The sequence below is a fragment of the Triplophysa dalaica genome, chromosome 11 (assembly GCF_015846415.1).
Source record: "Triplophysa dalaica isolate WHDGS20190420 chromosome 11, ASM1584641v1, whole genome shotgun sequence".
NCBI lineage: Eukaryota > Metazoa > Chordata > Actinopteri > Cypriniformes > Nemacheilidae > Triplophysa > Triplophysa dalaica.
In genome coordinates, this window is record NC_079552.1 from 9,810,195 (window position 1) to 9,827,602 (window position 17,408).

Here is a 17,408-nt window from a genome sequence, read left to right on the forward strand (position 1 = left end):
ATAAAGAACTTGAACAACTTGAAAGATACTTCTTGAATTTTATTTTCAAATACAACTTTCAAGGTGAAAGTGAGGATCAATACAATTCATAGAAAATCAGAAGTTATTTAAATATAGGAAAATTTTGTTTTCTTTGGATTTCAATTTGTTTTACCAGAAATTCACAGTTGCTCTTGGGCAGATTGTCCTGATGCAAGAGATTTTGGGCTGGGACAAAAAAGTTACGGAGATCTTGGTTTCTTAAATATCTGACAAAGTCATCCAAAAGCAGCAGGAAGCAGTTGGGCAGTTGATCATATGCCCACTCGCTGTCTTCTGGCTTTGTAGCACAAGCGTGGAGCAAGGTTGTCTTTGCATGGTAGGAGCAGAACTTGGACATCTTATCCGAGTGCTCCTTTTTGAGTTGACTTAGCAGATACTTCAAGAGCTTTAGACATTCCTTCCTTGAAAATTAAACAAACGTTCAGTTTTCTATGTGTCCATGTGCAAGCAATTAAGCACCAATAAAATAAATTCTCTGCCAAAACTAATACATTCAACATTTCAACACGCATGACAGTAGAACCCAAAACCCTGTTACCTGCAGCATTTCTTTCCATTAACCTCACAGCAGGTTTTGGAATGGCCATGCCGTTTCAGAATGTCTTTTTCAATATGTGAAAAAGAGATCCGCCAGGCATCTGAGTAAAGAACAGTTTTTCAACTATCATTAGGTATATTTGTACTTATTTCATTTATAAGAATATTGATAGTGGTGACAAAATCATTATACCCTTTGCAACAACTCCACCATGCTCCACTTTTCCATTTCCCTCATATTTGGGTACCAGGTAGTATGGTTGGCCCTTCAGACTTTTTTTCTCCTTGGTTCCAAGCCAATTTTCTATTTGAAAACCGCCTTTTGTGTGAATCGGCCAACTGCCGCTAACCTTAAGCCCAAGAACAAAATCAATGGAAATCGCTTTTCCATTTTCAGTTACCTCCAGTGTCACTGCGGGACACTTTTGCTTCTTGCGCTGTACAACAATGTCGTCTACAAGAGGCAAGAGTATAGAATGATGATGGTTAGTTGTAATCTGTGTTATGTCACTCAATCAATGAGTGCAAAGTAAAATATTTTAAGCATCTTGTTTACATTCCAGTGACTCCACAGCCTCCTTGACACCTTCTCTGAATTCATTCAGCATTTCACTGGCCCGGATTGTCTTGTCCTCATTTAGAAAACTATTCAGAGGATGTTTATTTGGATGTCGTTTCAGTGCAATGCTGTAAAAGGCTCCATTGTCATTGAACTCATGGATATCCACCCTTTCCACAGGAATAGTCAGCATAACATCAAATTCATCAGGCTCACAAATCTAAAATGAGAAGGGACATGAGTTTGATTGCACATGTATGTTTAAATCTTTTTAATAGGTATTTCCTGACTTTTTTAGTGGCTATGACTTACACATGATTGTTACATTTAGAAAGTACATACTACAAAGACTCAATTAATGTCTCTCGAATACGTGATGCTGTAAAATAGACACTTCTTTTATACTTACTTTAACGTTTTCATAATAACTTCCAGTTGTTAAGGACTCGATATCACAACACCATGTCATCATTTTTTTTAGATGTGTAACAACCTTTTTTGTGATGTCATTAACACATCTGGACGCGTTTGATCTCTCAATTGCTTTTATCTTTAACTTTTCAATAGTCGCTTGGAGGACTTTTTCTAGTTCATTTTTGATGGGACTCTGATGCGTCCTGGTGTCCTCTTCCATGCTCTCTGCGTTCTGAGAATTTTGCTTTTTTGTAAGTTTTGGTTTGCGTTTTTCCTGAGACGTCCTGTCGGAGAGCTCCGGAGATGCGTCTTTGACGCTGTCACTGTCTGAACGATCTTTTTGTTTTCTGCTCTGTCGCTTAATGTTTGCTTGTATTGTTGTGGGGTTTATATCGGACACGATTGTAGAAGATTGGCTTCGACTTTCTATCTTCGGTTTACTCTGTATATCGCTTTTTTCGCTCTTCTGTGCGTCATTGACTGGCGCGTGCGCCACAGCGAAAGTGCCGGATTTACTGGGAGCAGATTTGCGCGCTCTTTCGTTTTTCTCTTCTGTTGTGCGCAGATCTTCAGTTTTGCTTTCTGACGTCTGTAAAGCTTCATCTCTCTCACAGTCTTTTTGTTTTTTACTCTGTGTGTTGCCGTTTGTTTGTCTTAATGGTGCGGCTTTTTTTCTATCGGACGTACTCCTGGCAAGGCTGTCTTGACTTTCAGTCCGCTTTTCCCTGCCGCTTCTCCGTGTGTGCGCTCTTCCGTTGGGGGTGTCCGCGGGGCTCTCTGTGGGTTCGCTGTTTCTATCTCTATTATAAGGACCCCTCTGTTCTTGACTCTTTCCTTTGCCTTTTGTTTGAGCTTTGTTGACAGGTGGAACAGGATCTTTTGCGCGGGCACCGCTCGGTCTTCTTGGGTTGCTCATGATGGCAGGAGTACTGCCGATGACACTCAGTTGTATATTAACAGGAAATCGCTGTTTTACAAAACATTGAAAACCGCAGACGCATGACGTCCTAGAGTCAGTTTCGTTAAAGATCGTTGCTATTAACAAGACGTTGCCTTGCTATTACATTGAATATGGAAAAGTGCAACATTTCATATGAAAGCAAGGACCGCCCGTCTCAGTGAAAGACAAAAGGTTATCTGTCTGGGGGAGGCGCTCTGTACATAGTTGTGTTTCTTTAAAACAAACAAAGAAAGAGTCAAAGTTCGTTGCGCAATTTGAGCTCAACACAACCATTTATGTTTAATGCAAATGTGTTTTTTACTGAGCTTGCTATTTTATACATTCGTGTCCTCCCCACGTAATAATAAATAATTGAATGGCCTCGAGTGAGCAGACTTTTCTTAAAGGGACTTGTTTCATTTCTCACTTCCTAATGCTGTGACGTGCTGAAGAGCTTTGTTTGACCAAATTAGCAATTACGTTTTTTTTATGGCAAAGCATGTGTACATGAACAAAGATGGTGATAAACTTGAACTAGATATTACTTGCATTAAGATTTAAAAATGCATCTTAAAGCTACGTGCCTGGTTAAATCTATGCACGTAGAGATTGTGGATGATGTAAAATGGGCTAACTCTCGACAATAATAATAAAACTACATTTGCTACTTTGTAGCAGTTAAAAGCCCTTGTCTCATTTTGAGGTAAACGCACCTCTTGCGACATCGTGTGGTTGGACGAAACTTCGACTTAACCAATACATCTAGAAGAAATGCCTTCAGTATCTTGTACAGTATGTAACATGCCCTGAATTTCTTTTCAATGTTTGATTTTTTTTAATAGTTGAATATTTGTGCATGATTTTAGTACATACTTGGGCTCAAATGATTATATAACAAAAATAGATTTGTTTGCTGTTGTGTCCTGTCTAACAATGAACTAAAAAAAAAACTCCATCATGGTTGAGACAACTTTAATATGACAAGAAAGCTTTTCATTTTGTATAAGGTGCAAAATAGCTAATGCCAATTAAAGTCAAGTGCTTGTGCGGGGTTAGCATACGCCAAAGTGCTAAACATAAAGCTATCAGTGCTCAGAATTGCATTGGCCCAGATGTGGGCTGATTTAGAGAATGCTTTGTTTTACATTTATGTTGTTCTGCAAAGCTAAACATACAGGATCTCAAAGTCTACTGAATCGTTTTAAGTAGCTTACTACCAGTGGATACTAAACACACATGGCAAACAATCACTAAAACAAGCAAAGACAACAAATTGAGAACCAGGCTGAACTGCACTCCAGAGCAAGAGAGATCAAGATTTTACGATCACATATGGTTTTAACAGCCATCACTGAAGAGAAAAGCACTAATTGAACAAAAACACTACGTTGCATCTTGTAGAGTTAACGGTCAACATACAAATCGAGTGATTTAAAGGACTGCTCTGTTATTATTTTTTCCTTCGGATACTTTTGCGATGCATTGGAACAATTAAGCAGTCTCGGACTATAGAACCTAAACAGCCAATAGGATAGAAGAGTTGGATGGCCACTGTTTTTCCATATGTGTCTCTGGAGTTGACAGTCAAACACAACATTCATTTGGCCTTCTGGGCCTTCTGAGCGGATTTGGTGACCTTTCCGGTCGTCGGGGCCTTCTTCTCCACCCCCTTAATCACTCCCACCGCAACCGTCTGACGCATGTCACGCACAGCAAAGCGACCTGCAAACCGGAAATGGTGGATTGTTTTCATATGGGAATAATTTTTTCACTTCATAAGGTTTGAGTGAAACGTCTTTAACAATGAACAATAGCGTTTAGAATATTCTTGGCGTTCTAGGAGCAATGCGGTCCAATGCCATAATGTATTTAACTTCAGTTAAAGCCCCACTGCAATGCCTTGGAACCCGCAGCATTAATTGATGTGTTGATGTAATTTCAACAACAAAAAATGCAGAGAGCATGAGACATAATCGAGTGACCCCGCCCCCTTTTAAACCAGTCAATAGCGAGTGCAGGTGGTTATGTGCCAGACTGTCAGTTTGAAAGCTTGTGTCTTCTAAATGGGAATTTTGAACTTATTTTGAATAAATTCTTTTAAATAAAAGGAAAAAACTTTCAGTTTGATTTCACAGGAGATTTAAACAAGAGCAGTATTTATTTTGCACTTTCAATGGAATGCTGAGATAGTACTCACCCAGGGGAGGGTACTCCGAAAAGCTCTCCACACACATGGGCTTCCCAGGAATCATCTCAACAATGGCCGCATCACCTGACTTGAGGCTCTTGGGGTTATCCTCAAGCTTTTTCCCAGAGCGACGGTCGATCTTCTCCTTCAGCTCTGCAAACTTGCAGGCGATGTGCGCAGTGTGGCAATCCAGCACAGGAGCGTAGCCAGCACTGATCTGCCCTGGGTGGTTCAAGATAATCACCTGATGGTAAAACATGAACATTTTTAAAGGGGTCATATGGTGCGAAACTGCGAATACGTATTGTTCTGTTTCTTGGGTGTGTTATAAGTTGTCCATGCATGTATTAGACACGTAAATTTGCAAAAATTATAGTGTCATAACAAAAGATGCATTCTATCTAAAAGCGAATGGTCACCCATACCTGCCTGAAATGCCTCCTGTAACCACACCCCCACAAATCTACATCAGTTCGTGGTATATGATTTGAATAAGACTGCCCAAATGTATACGCGAGTAAGGTGGGCGTATCTGTCAGTATAATTGCTTTGGAACCTGATGTTCCAAATATGCTAAGTGGAGTTACATTTCCGTCACACGCTTGCAGTATTCGACCAATCACTATGCAGTGGTTAACTGGCCAATCATAGCATACTTTGCTTTTCAGAGCGTTGAGCTTTGTTAAAGATCTGCACGTTTCAGAGAGGCGGTGCAAAGAGGAGATATAAACATGAACAGTATGTGGAAAATAAAGCATTTTTTAACCTTAAATTGTGTATACACATTACATCTAGCGAAAATATTTGTTTTAGCCGTGTCACATGACCCCTTTAATGGCTGCACGGTTGTCTGGAATTAACTTGTGAAGTTTATAGATATAGAGCTTACTTGAGCAGTGAAGGTGGCCGCCTCCTGGGGTGGATCGTTTTTGCTGTCTCCAGCGACGTTGCCACGACGAATGTCCTTGACGGAAACGTTCTTAACATTGAAGCCAACATTGTCCCCTGGCAAGGCTTCTGAAAGAGCTTCATGGTGCATCTCCACCGACTTGACCTCAGTTGTCACGTTGACAGGGGCGAAGGTCACTACCATGCCTGGCTTTAAGATGCCAGTCTCCACACGCCCCACAGGGACGGTTCCAATGCCTAGTAAAACAATGACATTTAATGACATTGAGTTTTTTACAAAATAATATGTTTTCACCATTAAAACAGGGAAGAAGTAGAACTAACCTCCAATCTTGTAGACGTCCTGAAGGGGCAGCCGGAGGGGTTTGTCAGTGGGACGTGTTGGAGGCTGGATAGCGTCCAGAGCCTCCAAAAGAGTAGTTCCAGACGCATTACCTTCTTTCCTGGTGATCTTCCAACCCTTGAACCACGTCATCTAAAGGAAGGAAATCAAAAGACATTGTTCAGTCATTTTCTTTTCGTTTTACTGTGAGGCTATACATTGATGTGTGTACTTTAATTTATGCCATTATACTTACGTTGGGACTGGCTTCAAGCATGTTATCTCCATTCCAACCAGAGATTGGCACAAACGCCACTGTGTCAGGATTATAGCCAATCTTCTTAATGTAAGTGCTGACTTCTTTCACAATTTCCTCATAACGCTTCTGGCTATATACAGGTTCGGTGGAATCCATCTTGTTGACTCCCACAATAAGCTGCTTCACACCCAATGTGTAAGCCAGAAGAGCATGCTCTCTGGTCTGACCGTTCTTGGAGATCCCAGCCTCAAACTCCCCTACACCAGCTGCCACAATCAGTACGGCACAGTCGGCCTAAAAGGTCGAAAAAATAGTATTAGAAATGGTGTTACATTGTTTTTTAAAGGGGTCATATGTCATGAATATGTGTTTTTTTCCGTGTCTTTGGTGTGTTATAAGTTGCCCATGCATGTTTTAGACATGCCTGAAACGCCTTGTGTAACCACACCCCCAAAAATCTACGCCAGATCGTTTTATGATTGACTAAGACCGCCAAAATGTATACGCAAGAAAGATGTTAGGTTACATTTCCGCCACACGCTTGCTGTATTCTACCAACAACTACGCACTGGTTAACTGCCCAATCATAGCACACCTCGCTTTTCAGAGCGAGGAGTTTGTAAAAATCTGCGCGTTTCAGAGAGGATGGGCAAAGAGCAGATACACACATGCACGGTACAGTATGTGGAAAATACAACGTTTTTAATCTTAAATCGTGTATACACATTGCATTACATCTAAAACAATCGATATTATTTGTTTCAGCCGTGTCATATCACCCCTTTAATGTTTAATTTTTTATGTGTGGTTATTTGACCTGGGAGGTTCCAGTGATCATGTTTTTGATGAAGTCCCTGTGTCCTGGAGCATCAATGATGGTGACATAGTACTTGCTGGTCTCAAACTTCCACAGGGAAATGTCGATGGTGATTCCTCTCTCTCGCTCTGCTTTGAGTTTGTCCAGCACCCAGGCGTACTTGAAAGAGCCCTTTCCCATCTAGGGATGATACACATTGACAGCATGAAAAATTTTGAAACATTTGTTTAAGTGTGTTGTGTAAAATCTGTATCTCACCTCTGCAGCTTCTTTCTCAAACTTCTCAATCGTACGCTTGTCAATTCCACCGCACTTGTAGATGAGGTGGCCGGTCGTGGTGGACTTCCCAGAGTCCACATGGCCGATGACAACAATGTTTATGTGGAGCTTCTCCTTTCCCATGGCTGATTGCTTTATTTAAAGTGACAATAAACCTGCAATGCCAACAATCGATCAATGTCCAAACTTATAGAACAGCCAAACTTTTAACTTTCCACCAGTTAGCCTATATTAATGCCAGCACTCATTTAAACTTTAAATATAGTAGGCTAAGAAATCTCTGGATTAAAGAAGAAGCTTTGTTGTTTGTTTTTGTCTTTGCGAATTGGGATGTGCACAGGAGCTTGGCTCTTGCAGTGAAGGTCAAACATTAGATTTAAGACCAGCTATAATGATAGTTTTAACACTTTACCATAATATAGTTTGTTCTTGCAATTAAACTTGCTGTTCTTTCATACAATGACAAGGAAAATAAAAACTACTCTCTAAAAAAATGATTATGCTTATAATGCTTATTTCCCCCATGTTTTTGTTTGTTTGTTTGATCTTGAGAAAAATTATACATGTCTAGGTGGGTCCTAAAATGAAAAGCTTGGGAATCCCTGCTTTGACTTCCCAATTTAAATGTTTTAACATTGAAATGTTATTCAATGGACACGAAGGAGGTGCAGGCAAAAATTTGGTTAACAAATATGGTTAGTCACTATGCACTCTTGCATCGAGCTTATGAAGTTTTAAGTTCTGCCTGTTCTCTTAGCTCAGCCATGTAACTCACATCTCCGTTGACAGACCAGGCAAGTCTGCTTGGTACATCTCTACCCTGCAGACCTCCATTTTGTAAAGATACTCCTGCCAGGTTTAAAATGCTGGCAGCCATTTGTGAGACAGCTTTAAATAGCCAATATTGTTTACATAGGAGTACCAGGTAAACTATACATTCCCAATCCATTCAAATGTGGTGCATTACATCATGTTCTGCACATGTAAACAACTGCATCACCCTTATATCACATATGATCAGAAATTATTCAGGCTCAGGAATCCAAGACAATCTTTAAGAGAATAAACGGACAGGCAATAGTGTTAGGAAGTTAATTCCTAGCTTAACTGGAGAGGTTAACAAAAGGTCTATTCCTCACACAGACTCATTCTTATTGAATAATCCCTGTCATCATTGACAGTTGAATCAGTCGTCTGAAAACACGTCACAAATTCTTGTTTTTCAGTTTAAATGCTCAATATCGCTACGATATTTAGTCATCGAAGGTTTCAAGGCGACAGAGATGTCTAGGGGATTTAATATTGCAATCCTGCAGCTGCCGCCATGTTCTCCCATTCACCAGACTGTGTTTAGCGCAATGTCGAATTCAAGCATCAAAGACATCATTTATTACAAGAGGCAACTATTCAGAAAACATATCTCGACATCAGACCTCCTTTTATAAATACAGACACGTTTAATGGCTTTATTTTCAAGAGTGAGGATGAAAATGCGTGTGAGTATGATAGGTACTGTACCTGCGCGTGCACTCAGGATACTGAAGAGGTGCTGAAGAAACTGAGCGAGACTAGTCTGAGCGCCAGAGAAACGACTGCGCATGCGTAGATGATGTGCGCATCATTGCTGCTTATATCAGAGAGCGTCTGTCTCGGAGCAGCTTTAGGTCAGTTTGTTGTAAACAATTAAAAAAAACAAGCTATATAAAATTTTTAGAGTTTGTATCAGGCGCACACTAGCTGTTGCGATTGGTGAAACATACAATTTCTTTAAAAACTTTAAACTTACCAATAGGTAAAATTATTTTATTTGATATTCAATTTTTACAGGTAATGAAGCGTTTAATGTAGCTCTCTATGTATAACACAAGTCACAGCAGTAACACAAATACTTTCCACCCAAAAAAATGTAAACGGAAATCATGGTTAAAATCAAGCAACGAGACTATTTATAAAATATAAAAATATCCCTTTTAAGTTGTTGTTGATCGTCCACCTGGTTAACACAAATTAATTTCCACCCAAAAGACATAAACAGAAATCACGGCTAAAATCAAGCAACAAGGCCATTTATAAAATACAAAAATATCCCTTATAAGTTGTTGATTGTGCACCTGGCTAACACAAGGCATGTGCAAATAATACAATAAGTCATGAGAACAATAGATTTTTTCCTTCACATAAATCTCATTTTAGTCATTCAAGTTAAAAAAATATAATCAAAAACCATGTCACAAACAAGATGGCAAATAAGAAATTGACAATTCAGATATTACCAAAATCTTTCATGTCATTGTGTCTTGTATGATATATTTATAAAATGAAAAATAAGAAAAAATATTGTGCAATATCAATTAGTGTGTAAACCGTGTGGTGTCCCTTTTGCCTTCTGGAAATGGCTTACTGAGAACATATTTTATTGGAATTGTATTCTCTGGACAGCCCAAGGCTGGACTGTGCCTTCCCCAAATAGAGTAAAGAAAATGGCTCCAAACATATTGATTCCGGCCGAGATGTAGAAGACAATTCGCCACTCTGCAATGGCCCCCTAGATTCAAGTAACATTTGTTAACATTTGTTTTGCTCTGTCATAAAATGATTGTTACATGGAATACTGATATAACAAACAGGAAAATAACAAAAGCTGTCCAGTCATTTGACGCAAAAAACCTCTCCAGATAAATAAATTAATCCCTAATATTAAAAAGAGGAATAAATTAATGCATTAACAACAAATGTTCATTGTGAAGCAGGGACAGTGTTGTGAACCTGTATAGTCCTATCTGTACACTTTTAACGTAACTATACTCATTTCACATGCAACATGCAAACTAATGAATGCAGAAATAAACTACTTAACTACTAATAAACTGTTTATGGTGCAAGAAACCTTGATCAGCATTGAAAGTGGACCCTTTATACGACTCTTTAAAGAAAGACTAAATAAAAAACAAACTTACAGATTTGGTCAGAGAACTTGCTATTACTGGTCCCACCATGCCAGGTATAGTGGCAAATGAATTTGTGATCCCTAGCAATATTCCAGCATAGCTGTAAAAGAAATGGTCTTATATTATTTTGTCAAAATGTGTGGCCACCTGCATACATCAACTTTGAAAAAAAAAGACGCTAAAAAAATAAGTTAAAAAAAAAGCATTGTCTTACGATGGAGCAATGTCCAAATGATTGATGTTAAATCCAGAGGCTGAAATGCCCCCAAGAGATGAAGAGAGGGTGAGGAAAGCAATAGCCAAGAAGTAGTTACAGTTGGTATAACCAGCAGCTACTAGAAAGATAGCTGGTCCCATCATTCCTGGACACATTCAATACATACAGACATATCAGCTTATCTAAACTATATCGAATATGCAATTGTTGTAATATGGACAAGTTGTTATTTGTTATACCTGAACTTCATCCCCACACAGACCTGCTGTCAATTTTTTTATTTTTGTGAGAACATTTTCATACAAATGACACTTGTTAACACAAAAGGATAATTAAAAAGCTACAACTACACATATTACCCTATTCAAATTTAAATCACTCCATCAACATTGCCTGAAGAAATGTGCATAATGTTACATGATGTAATTTTGCGGGTCTTTTGAATGTCTTACCCACTATTGTAAAAGCTTTACGCACAATAACAGTGCGTATGATATATCTCTCTCTCAGGAAGTCTGCCAGCTGTCCACCCAGTAGAATCACACACCAACATCCAATGTAGGGCAGAGCAGACAGCATTCCATTCTGACAGTGATATCATGAGTTAACACATATTAAACATCATTCCTGTCTTCAAGCGTCTTTATATCAAATATACATATTTAAATATATATAACCTGAGCTCAACTTTGCACTCACCTGCTGGATACTGAATCCCAGAACATCATTCATGTATGTGGGTAAGAGTGTCAACAGTGTGTAAAATGTCCAGTTGTAAGAGAAGTGTGCAACAACTATAGCCCATAAGGGCAAGGACTTGAGGATTGATGCCCATGGGATATAGTCTGTAGTTGGGGACAGCTGCAGCAGGAACAAGAAACGTTCTTAAACGGTATCAAATGTTTTGAGAACATTAACTATGTAATAATGCCTACTTAAAAACACAAGCAGACGCTTGTCAATGTAACACTGCATACTTCATTTTTCAAGGATGACGTTATATAGAGCCTTTCTGCTTCCGTTATTCTTTTGTGCGAGTTGGGACTGTTACTGACAAAGCAAGCCCAGAGAACAAACCAGAGAAGACCAACGGCACCTTCAAAGCAGCAAAACATAAATCAGATAGTGTGTGTGCATTAGGGATGCTAAATAATGTATGTAATCTTTTTTTAGCATTTCTTAGTAGATGTTCAGATAAGGTGTCAGTCTGAACACAATTTTTTAATAATCATTGCTCTAGAAAGCCGGATCTTCGTCATTTAGAAATAACACACATAATAATATAAAGGACCTTACCAAATATATAAAAGACATATGTCCAGTCTAGGTAAAAGCATATCTGGCCAGACAGGGGAAGGGCCACTACAGTTCCCAACTGAGCACCTTTAAAAGGAAGGAAAACCAAGTAATAGTACAAATACTCACAAACGTAAGTAGATTGTTGAACAAATAATAGGAGTACTAGGGTACCTGCATAAGAGATAGTGAGCAGGCGACTTCTCTCCAGGGGTGGTGCCCACAAGGCCCACATTGCATGCATGGCAGGATACGACACTCCCTGAAAGTCAAGAAGTATATCATCAACCTTTTATAGACTCTCCATCATATTCCAAAATCAACTGTTTATACAACAACAACAACGACCCTGACTTCGTAAAACATTACATTTAGGTATTTTATCCAACAGTTTTATACAAAGTGACAAAACGGACTGATTGAACAGAAGAACAGGTAAACCACAAATTTAGGATTTTTTTTATCTCACCTCCCCAATACCCTCCAACACCCTGACGGCAATCAGGTACCCAGCTCCAAGATCAGCAGCCAGTGGAGTCAAAAGAGTGAATATCACAGTGCAAAGAATGCCAATACCCAAAAGCCACTTGGTACCATATTTGCGTGCCAAGTAACCACCTGGTACCTGAGTAAGGATATAGCCATAGAAAAAAGAGCTCAGGATCCAGCCCTGAGTCTCTGAATTCCAGTCATAAACCCGAGCCTGTTTGGAACAACAAAACCTGTATGAATACACTTGAACTCTAATCGTTGAATAAAAACCTTTAATTTTCAATCCAACACTTAAACTTAACATATAAGAGTTTTGTTATGTTGTTTAATCATTACTTTTTTTCTTAAAGGGGTCGCATGACACGGCTAAAACGAATATTATGGTTTGTTTTAGATGTAATGCAATGTGTATACACGATTTAAGATTCAAAATCGCTGTATTTTCCACATACAGTGCATGTTGGTACCTCATCTTTGACAATTCTCTCTGAAACATGCAGATTTTTAACAAAACTCATCGCTCTGAAAAGCGAGGTGTGCTATGATTGGCCAGTTAAACAGTGCGTAGTGATTAATCGAATACTGCAAGCATGTGACGAAAATGTGACACCTCTTGCCATATTTGGAACATCAGGTTCCAAAGCAATTGTACAGACAGGATCTTACTTGCATATACATTTGGGCGGTCTTAGTCAACTCATACCACGACCTGACGTGGATTTGTGGGGGTGTGGTTACACGAGGCGTTTCAGGCAGGTCTGGGTTAGCATTCGCTTTTAGATAGAATGCATCTTTTGTTACAACACTTTAATTTTAGCAATTTTTATGTGTCTAATATGTATAGCACACCAAAGACACAGAAAAACACGTGTTCGCGCCATTTGACCCCTTTAATCACAAAACAAATTTAGTTTGCTTATGACATAAAGTATATATATATTTTTTAAAGTATATATTTTGTCTTACAGTGTGATTGTGTTTGGGTACAGGGCTGCTGTGTCGAGGACAGACAGATGAACTTGAGTTGGGTCTTGAGCTGTTTTTCACCATGTCAACCATTGCCACGCTGAGGTTCACCCTGAGAGCATATGCCACAAAAAAGCCATAACAAGACAACAAAGCCAGTCCATAGCGCGAGGAGCAACATGCAGGAGCTGAAAGTACAAATGGAATCAAGTGTTAAACACAAAGGCATGTCATAGGAAGTCTGTTACACCTTACTGTGGCTTCTGCAGTGAATTTAAATGGCCTACAGTAAAACTATGCAACTAAACATTCCACCAGAGTACTTTTAAGAGTCATGGTCATTGCTCGGTAGTTTTCGGTTTGTAACATGAAGTTTATCATGAAGTGGCCTTCACATATACCAAGAACTGCCAATACATTTACATTTATTTATTTGGCAGACGCTTTTATCCAAAGCGACTTACAACTAGAAGAGCATATAAACATTAGTCAACACACTGAACAATACCTTACCAATAATGGTGTGAGAAAAATAACCCAACAACTAATAGGAAGGTAAAGAAAGTCTCCTATGTTGACTGATTGAGAAAGAAGAAATTATTGCACGTTTTTAACTAAAATGGGGAAACTATTAAACATGTACAGGGGTGTTGTCTGCTACCTATCATGTGACGTTGCTTCTGTATTATGCAGACTGTATCACGTGCCGCAAAACAACTAAAGGACAATGAATTCAAGATTAAATCACCTTTGGTCGCACATGCAATAACATGAAGAAACGACACTTGAAATTCAGTTTAACCGCGTTCTATACCAAAACCATGCGGTATATTCACATATTGATTATTACTTTGACTAAGTACATTAGTACAACTATGCATGATTCCGGTTCCTACGTTTCACTGTTAAAGGAGCGTTTAAGTTACTTGTGCACAGATACCTTAAAGTGAAGGGTTTAATGTCTAGTTACCTTTCTGAACTTCGCCGCTGTTTTTCCGGCGAAGTAAAGGCTGGACATGATCTTCAGTTTCTGAGTCTGATGCTGATGTATGCTCCATATTCAGTAAATGCTGTCTGGCCGCCTGCCTGACCAGACGTACACAAACAATGCGGAAGCTGCGTTACTGTCAGTACCAAACATACCAAAATAAAAGTCCGCTGGAATTAGAATTGAAAATAATATGTACATACATATTTTTTTGTTATGTTAGACATATTTAGGTCTGGACTATGATTAAGACGGATAAACAAAGGTCAAACATTGTATGTGCATATGACATTGATAAGACACACAAGACATGCCCCATGTTATCCAGTAGGTGGCGGGAATGCGCCGTTTAAATTTGGTTTGCCAACCGCCATTAACTAGCCGAAGAAGAGAGCATTGCGGCGCGTCCGTTCGCCTTGCAAGTCCGTTCTTTGCGCTCTTGGAATTAAGAAATTTATATTGTTTATATCAAGCATCGCAATGGGGAAAAATTCTGATCTAAGTACTTTTGACCGTGGCATGATTGTTGGTGCCAGACGAGCTGGTTCGAGTGTTTCTGTGACTGCTAAACTGCTGGGATTTTCACGCACAACAGTCTCTAGAGTTTACACAGAATGGTGTCAAAAACAGAAAACATCTAGTGAGCGGCAGTTATGCGGACGGAAATGTCTTGTTGACGAGAGGGGTCAACGGAGAATAGCTAGATTGGTCGAAACCGATAAAAAGGCTACTGTAACTGAGATAACTACTCTTTACAATTATGGAGCAGAAAAACAGCAGAAAAGAATTTCAGAGCGCATTGCGCGGCGTACTTTGAGACGGATGGGATACAAGAAAGAAGCGGTCCAGGTTAGTCAGATCATTCGGTCGCAAGGCGAAAGCGTTTTAAATTTGCACCTCGAGCTCAATTAATACCAAAATGTATATTTCAGGTTGTTCCGGATAATACGGACGAGCAGTGTAAGGACGAGCCTGCGTTTCACAAAAGTAACCACCAAGCTACGATTGTTTCTATGGAAACCAAAAGATACTCCGATGACGATCACAGTACAGAAGAGCAGATTGAATGACGTTATAAACCCTATTCGCACAGGATTATTACTATTTTGGTGACCTCTGGTCATTTGTAATAATTGCAGAGATTGTCTTGGATCTTAATCCAGTGCAAATCGGCCATGTCAAGTAAAAATTGCCTACCATATTTTGACGAACACCGAGGTCCTCTGATATTATAAATCCCGTGCGAATCGGCATCTCTGTGATTTAGTGGGCTCAAATATCATTTGTCAAGGTTTCATCCACCGTTTGTGAATAATGGAGGCTGTTTTGATATTAATTTGGTTGCTGGGTCATTTCATACAATGCCCAAACTGTTGTTTTGGCCGGGAGTCTCCCGTTTATTTATTTATCATGGAAACGCTTGTAACATTGTCAGCATTTGAGACCCGTGATCGCGAACCGGACAGAAGATCACCGCGATCGCGGGTCTCAAATGCTGACAGGCACTGTCATGTATCATTAAACAGCATACAACCAGGGGCGGAGCCAGCCGATTTTGCCGGGGCTTCAGCCCCGGATGTTTTGAGTGTAGCCCCGATTCCCGAACGAGAAAAAAAAAAAAAAAATCCCTATTTTTTTTTTTTTTTTTGAGCCTATGTAAACCCGCGAAATCATAAGTTGTCCTATTTGCGCTTTGGCTTTGCACGTACTGCATAGTGCATACAGCCTGTAAAAATAGACCTTAAAAATAATCTAGCCTAGAGTATAGGCTACATTTCTTTGCTGTCGTTTCTTCCTGTTGAATATGCAGCAGGTAGGGGAGGAGCTAGCAGCAAAGTCAAGTGTCTGAGAGAGTGTTGTTAATAACGACAGACAGCGGGCAGGAAAAATGAAGCAAACGAGACTTTGGGGATTTTTTGGAAAGAAGTCAGTGGGTAAGAATTAATTTTTTTTAATCCTTTAAATCTAAAGATCATCATCTGGATGTCTTCTTTCACTGTATGTCTATTTGTTTAACTAGCTATTAGGGTACTAGCATCACTTGTATGTTACTAGCATCTGATAGAAGTTAGTAGGGGTGTGTGCCAAAAAATCGATTCACAGAAGAATCTAGATTCTCATTTGCAACGATTCAGAATCGATCTGAAATGTCCAATAATCGATTTAATAAATTAATTAGGGCTGGGCAAATTAACGCGTTAACGCGGGCGATTCATTTTTTCAGCTTAACGCATTAAAAATATTTAACGCAAATAACGCAGCGTCCGTTTTTATATCCATTTTGCTTAGCGTTACATGATCATCACGCTTATTCATGTAAATACTTCCAAGCGTGACAAGACACAAGAGAACGCGCTGTATGCCAATGTCCTGTGTGTGTGTGTGTGTGTGTAAGCGTCTTATGTCAGCTAATCAAGGGACACACACACACACACACACACGCACACTCCACGCACAGACAGACTCGCGTCAGTTTCCTGCTCACAGTTGCTCACCTGCTCGAGTTCTCTTTTGCTCTTGAACAAACAATAACATAGAGGATTTTGAGTATTCTCATATCAGGAGTCATAATTAGTTAAATAACGTCTTAAATGAACTTAAAGAGTTGTGAGGAAATGAGATGCGCGGGACATCGCGTGAGATGCGCGGCTGTTCTTAAAGTGACAGGAGCACTGATGATGCCTGTCATTAATGTTCATCACAGAACAACGGGAACAGAGAAAATTGAAGCTTTAATGATGATTCATCTATATTTAATTACTAATAATACTAATCATATTGAGCATAATGTTAAAGATGTATAATGTTATCATGCTCAGTTGAGCAATGGTTATGCTCTTCATATCCAAAAAAAAGGTTGTGCTCAGTTGAGCACTGAGAGGATGTTAGCCTGCCTTGAAGATAATGTTAAAGATGTATTTTGACTGAAAGTAAAGTGTTACTGACTGTAATAAAAAAAAAAAAACCTCTTCGAGTGATCCCTGTATTTGCATTAAATGTTCTGGGCTAAGCCCCGGATGTCCTTCAATGCTGGAAACGCCCCTGCATACAACAATATGCTATACAAACTATATGCAAAGCCTTGCCATCACATCCGGGAAATATATCAGTAAAATCACAGGCTTCACTTATCCCGTGCGAATTGGGAGGTAATTTATTAATCACGAGGTCCCCATATAATACTAATCCCGTGCGAATATGTCAATTTCAAGTGTTTGAAAAACACAAATTTTGA

General features: G+C 39.3%; 3 protein-coding genes across 3 annotated transcripts; all 3 read right to left on the reverse strand.

Annotated features, from left to right (window-relative positions):
* On the reverse strand, positions 1-3,315 carry cgasa (cyclic GMP-AMP synthase a). Its single transcript, XM_056760185.1, has 5 exons — positions 1,548-3,315; positions 1,136-1,358; positions 773-1,033; positions 581-680; positions 1-443 (listed from the first exon to the last, which is right to left on the reverse strand). Exons 1-5 carry the CDS (start codon positions 2,466-2,468, stop codon positions 104-106), a joined length of 1,845 nt encoding a protein of 614 aa, XP_056616163.1. The 5' UTR covers positions 2,469-3,315; the 3' UTR covers positions 1-103.
* A 132-nt stretch (positions 3,316-3,447) lies between these two features.
* Positions 3,448-8,845, reverse strand: eef1a1a (eukaryotic translation elongation factor 1 alpha 1a). Its single transcript, XM_056760186.1, has 8 exons — positions 8,785-8,845; positions 7,246-7,421; positions 6,988-7,167; positions 6,168-6,464; positions 5,914-6,064; positions 5,570-5,826; positions 4,690-4,924; positions 3,448-4,214 (listed from the first exon to the last, which is right to left on the reverse strand). The coding sequence occupies exons 2-8, from the start codon at positions 7,387-7,389 to the stop codon at positions 4,090-4,092; spliced, it is 1,389 nt and encodes a 462-aa protein (XP_056616164.1). The 5' UTR covers positions 7,390-7,421; positions 8,785-8,845; the 3' UTR covers positions 3,448-4,089.
* A 208-nt stretch (positions 8,846-9,053) lies between these two features.
* Positions 9,054-14,295, reverse strand: slc17a5 (solute carrier family 17 member 5). The gene is made up of 11 exons (XM_056760665.1): positions 14,156-14,295; positions 13,186-13,373; positions 12,197-12,430; positions 11,902-11,989; positions 11,728-11,814; positions 11,409-11,527; positions 11,131-11,292; positions 10,884-11,016; positions 10,429-10,576; positions 10,224-10,314; positions 9,054-9,811 (listed from the first exon to the last, which is right to left on the reverse strand). The coding sequence occupies exons 1-11, from the start codon at positions 14,241-14,243 to the stop codon at positions 9,680-9,682; spliced, it is 1,470 nt and encodes a 489-aa protein (XP_056616643.1). The 5' UTR covers positions 14,244-14,295; the 3' UTR covers positions 9,054-9,679.
* Positions 14,296-17,408: the final 3,113 nt, after the last annotated feature.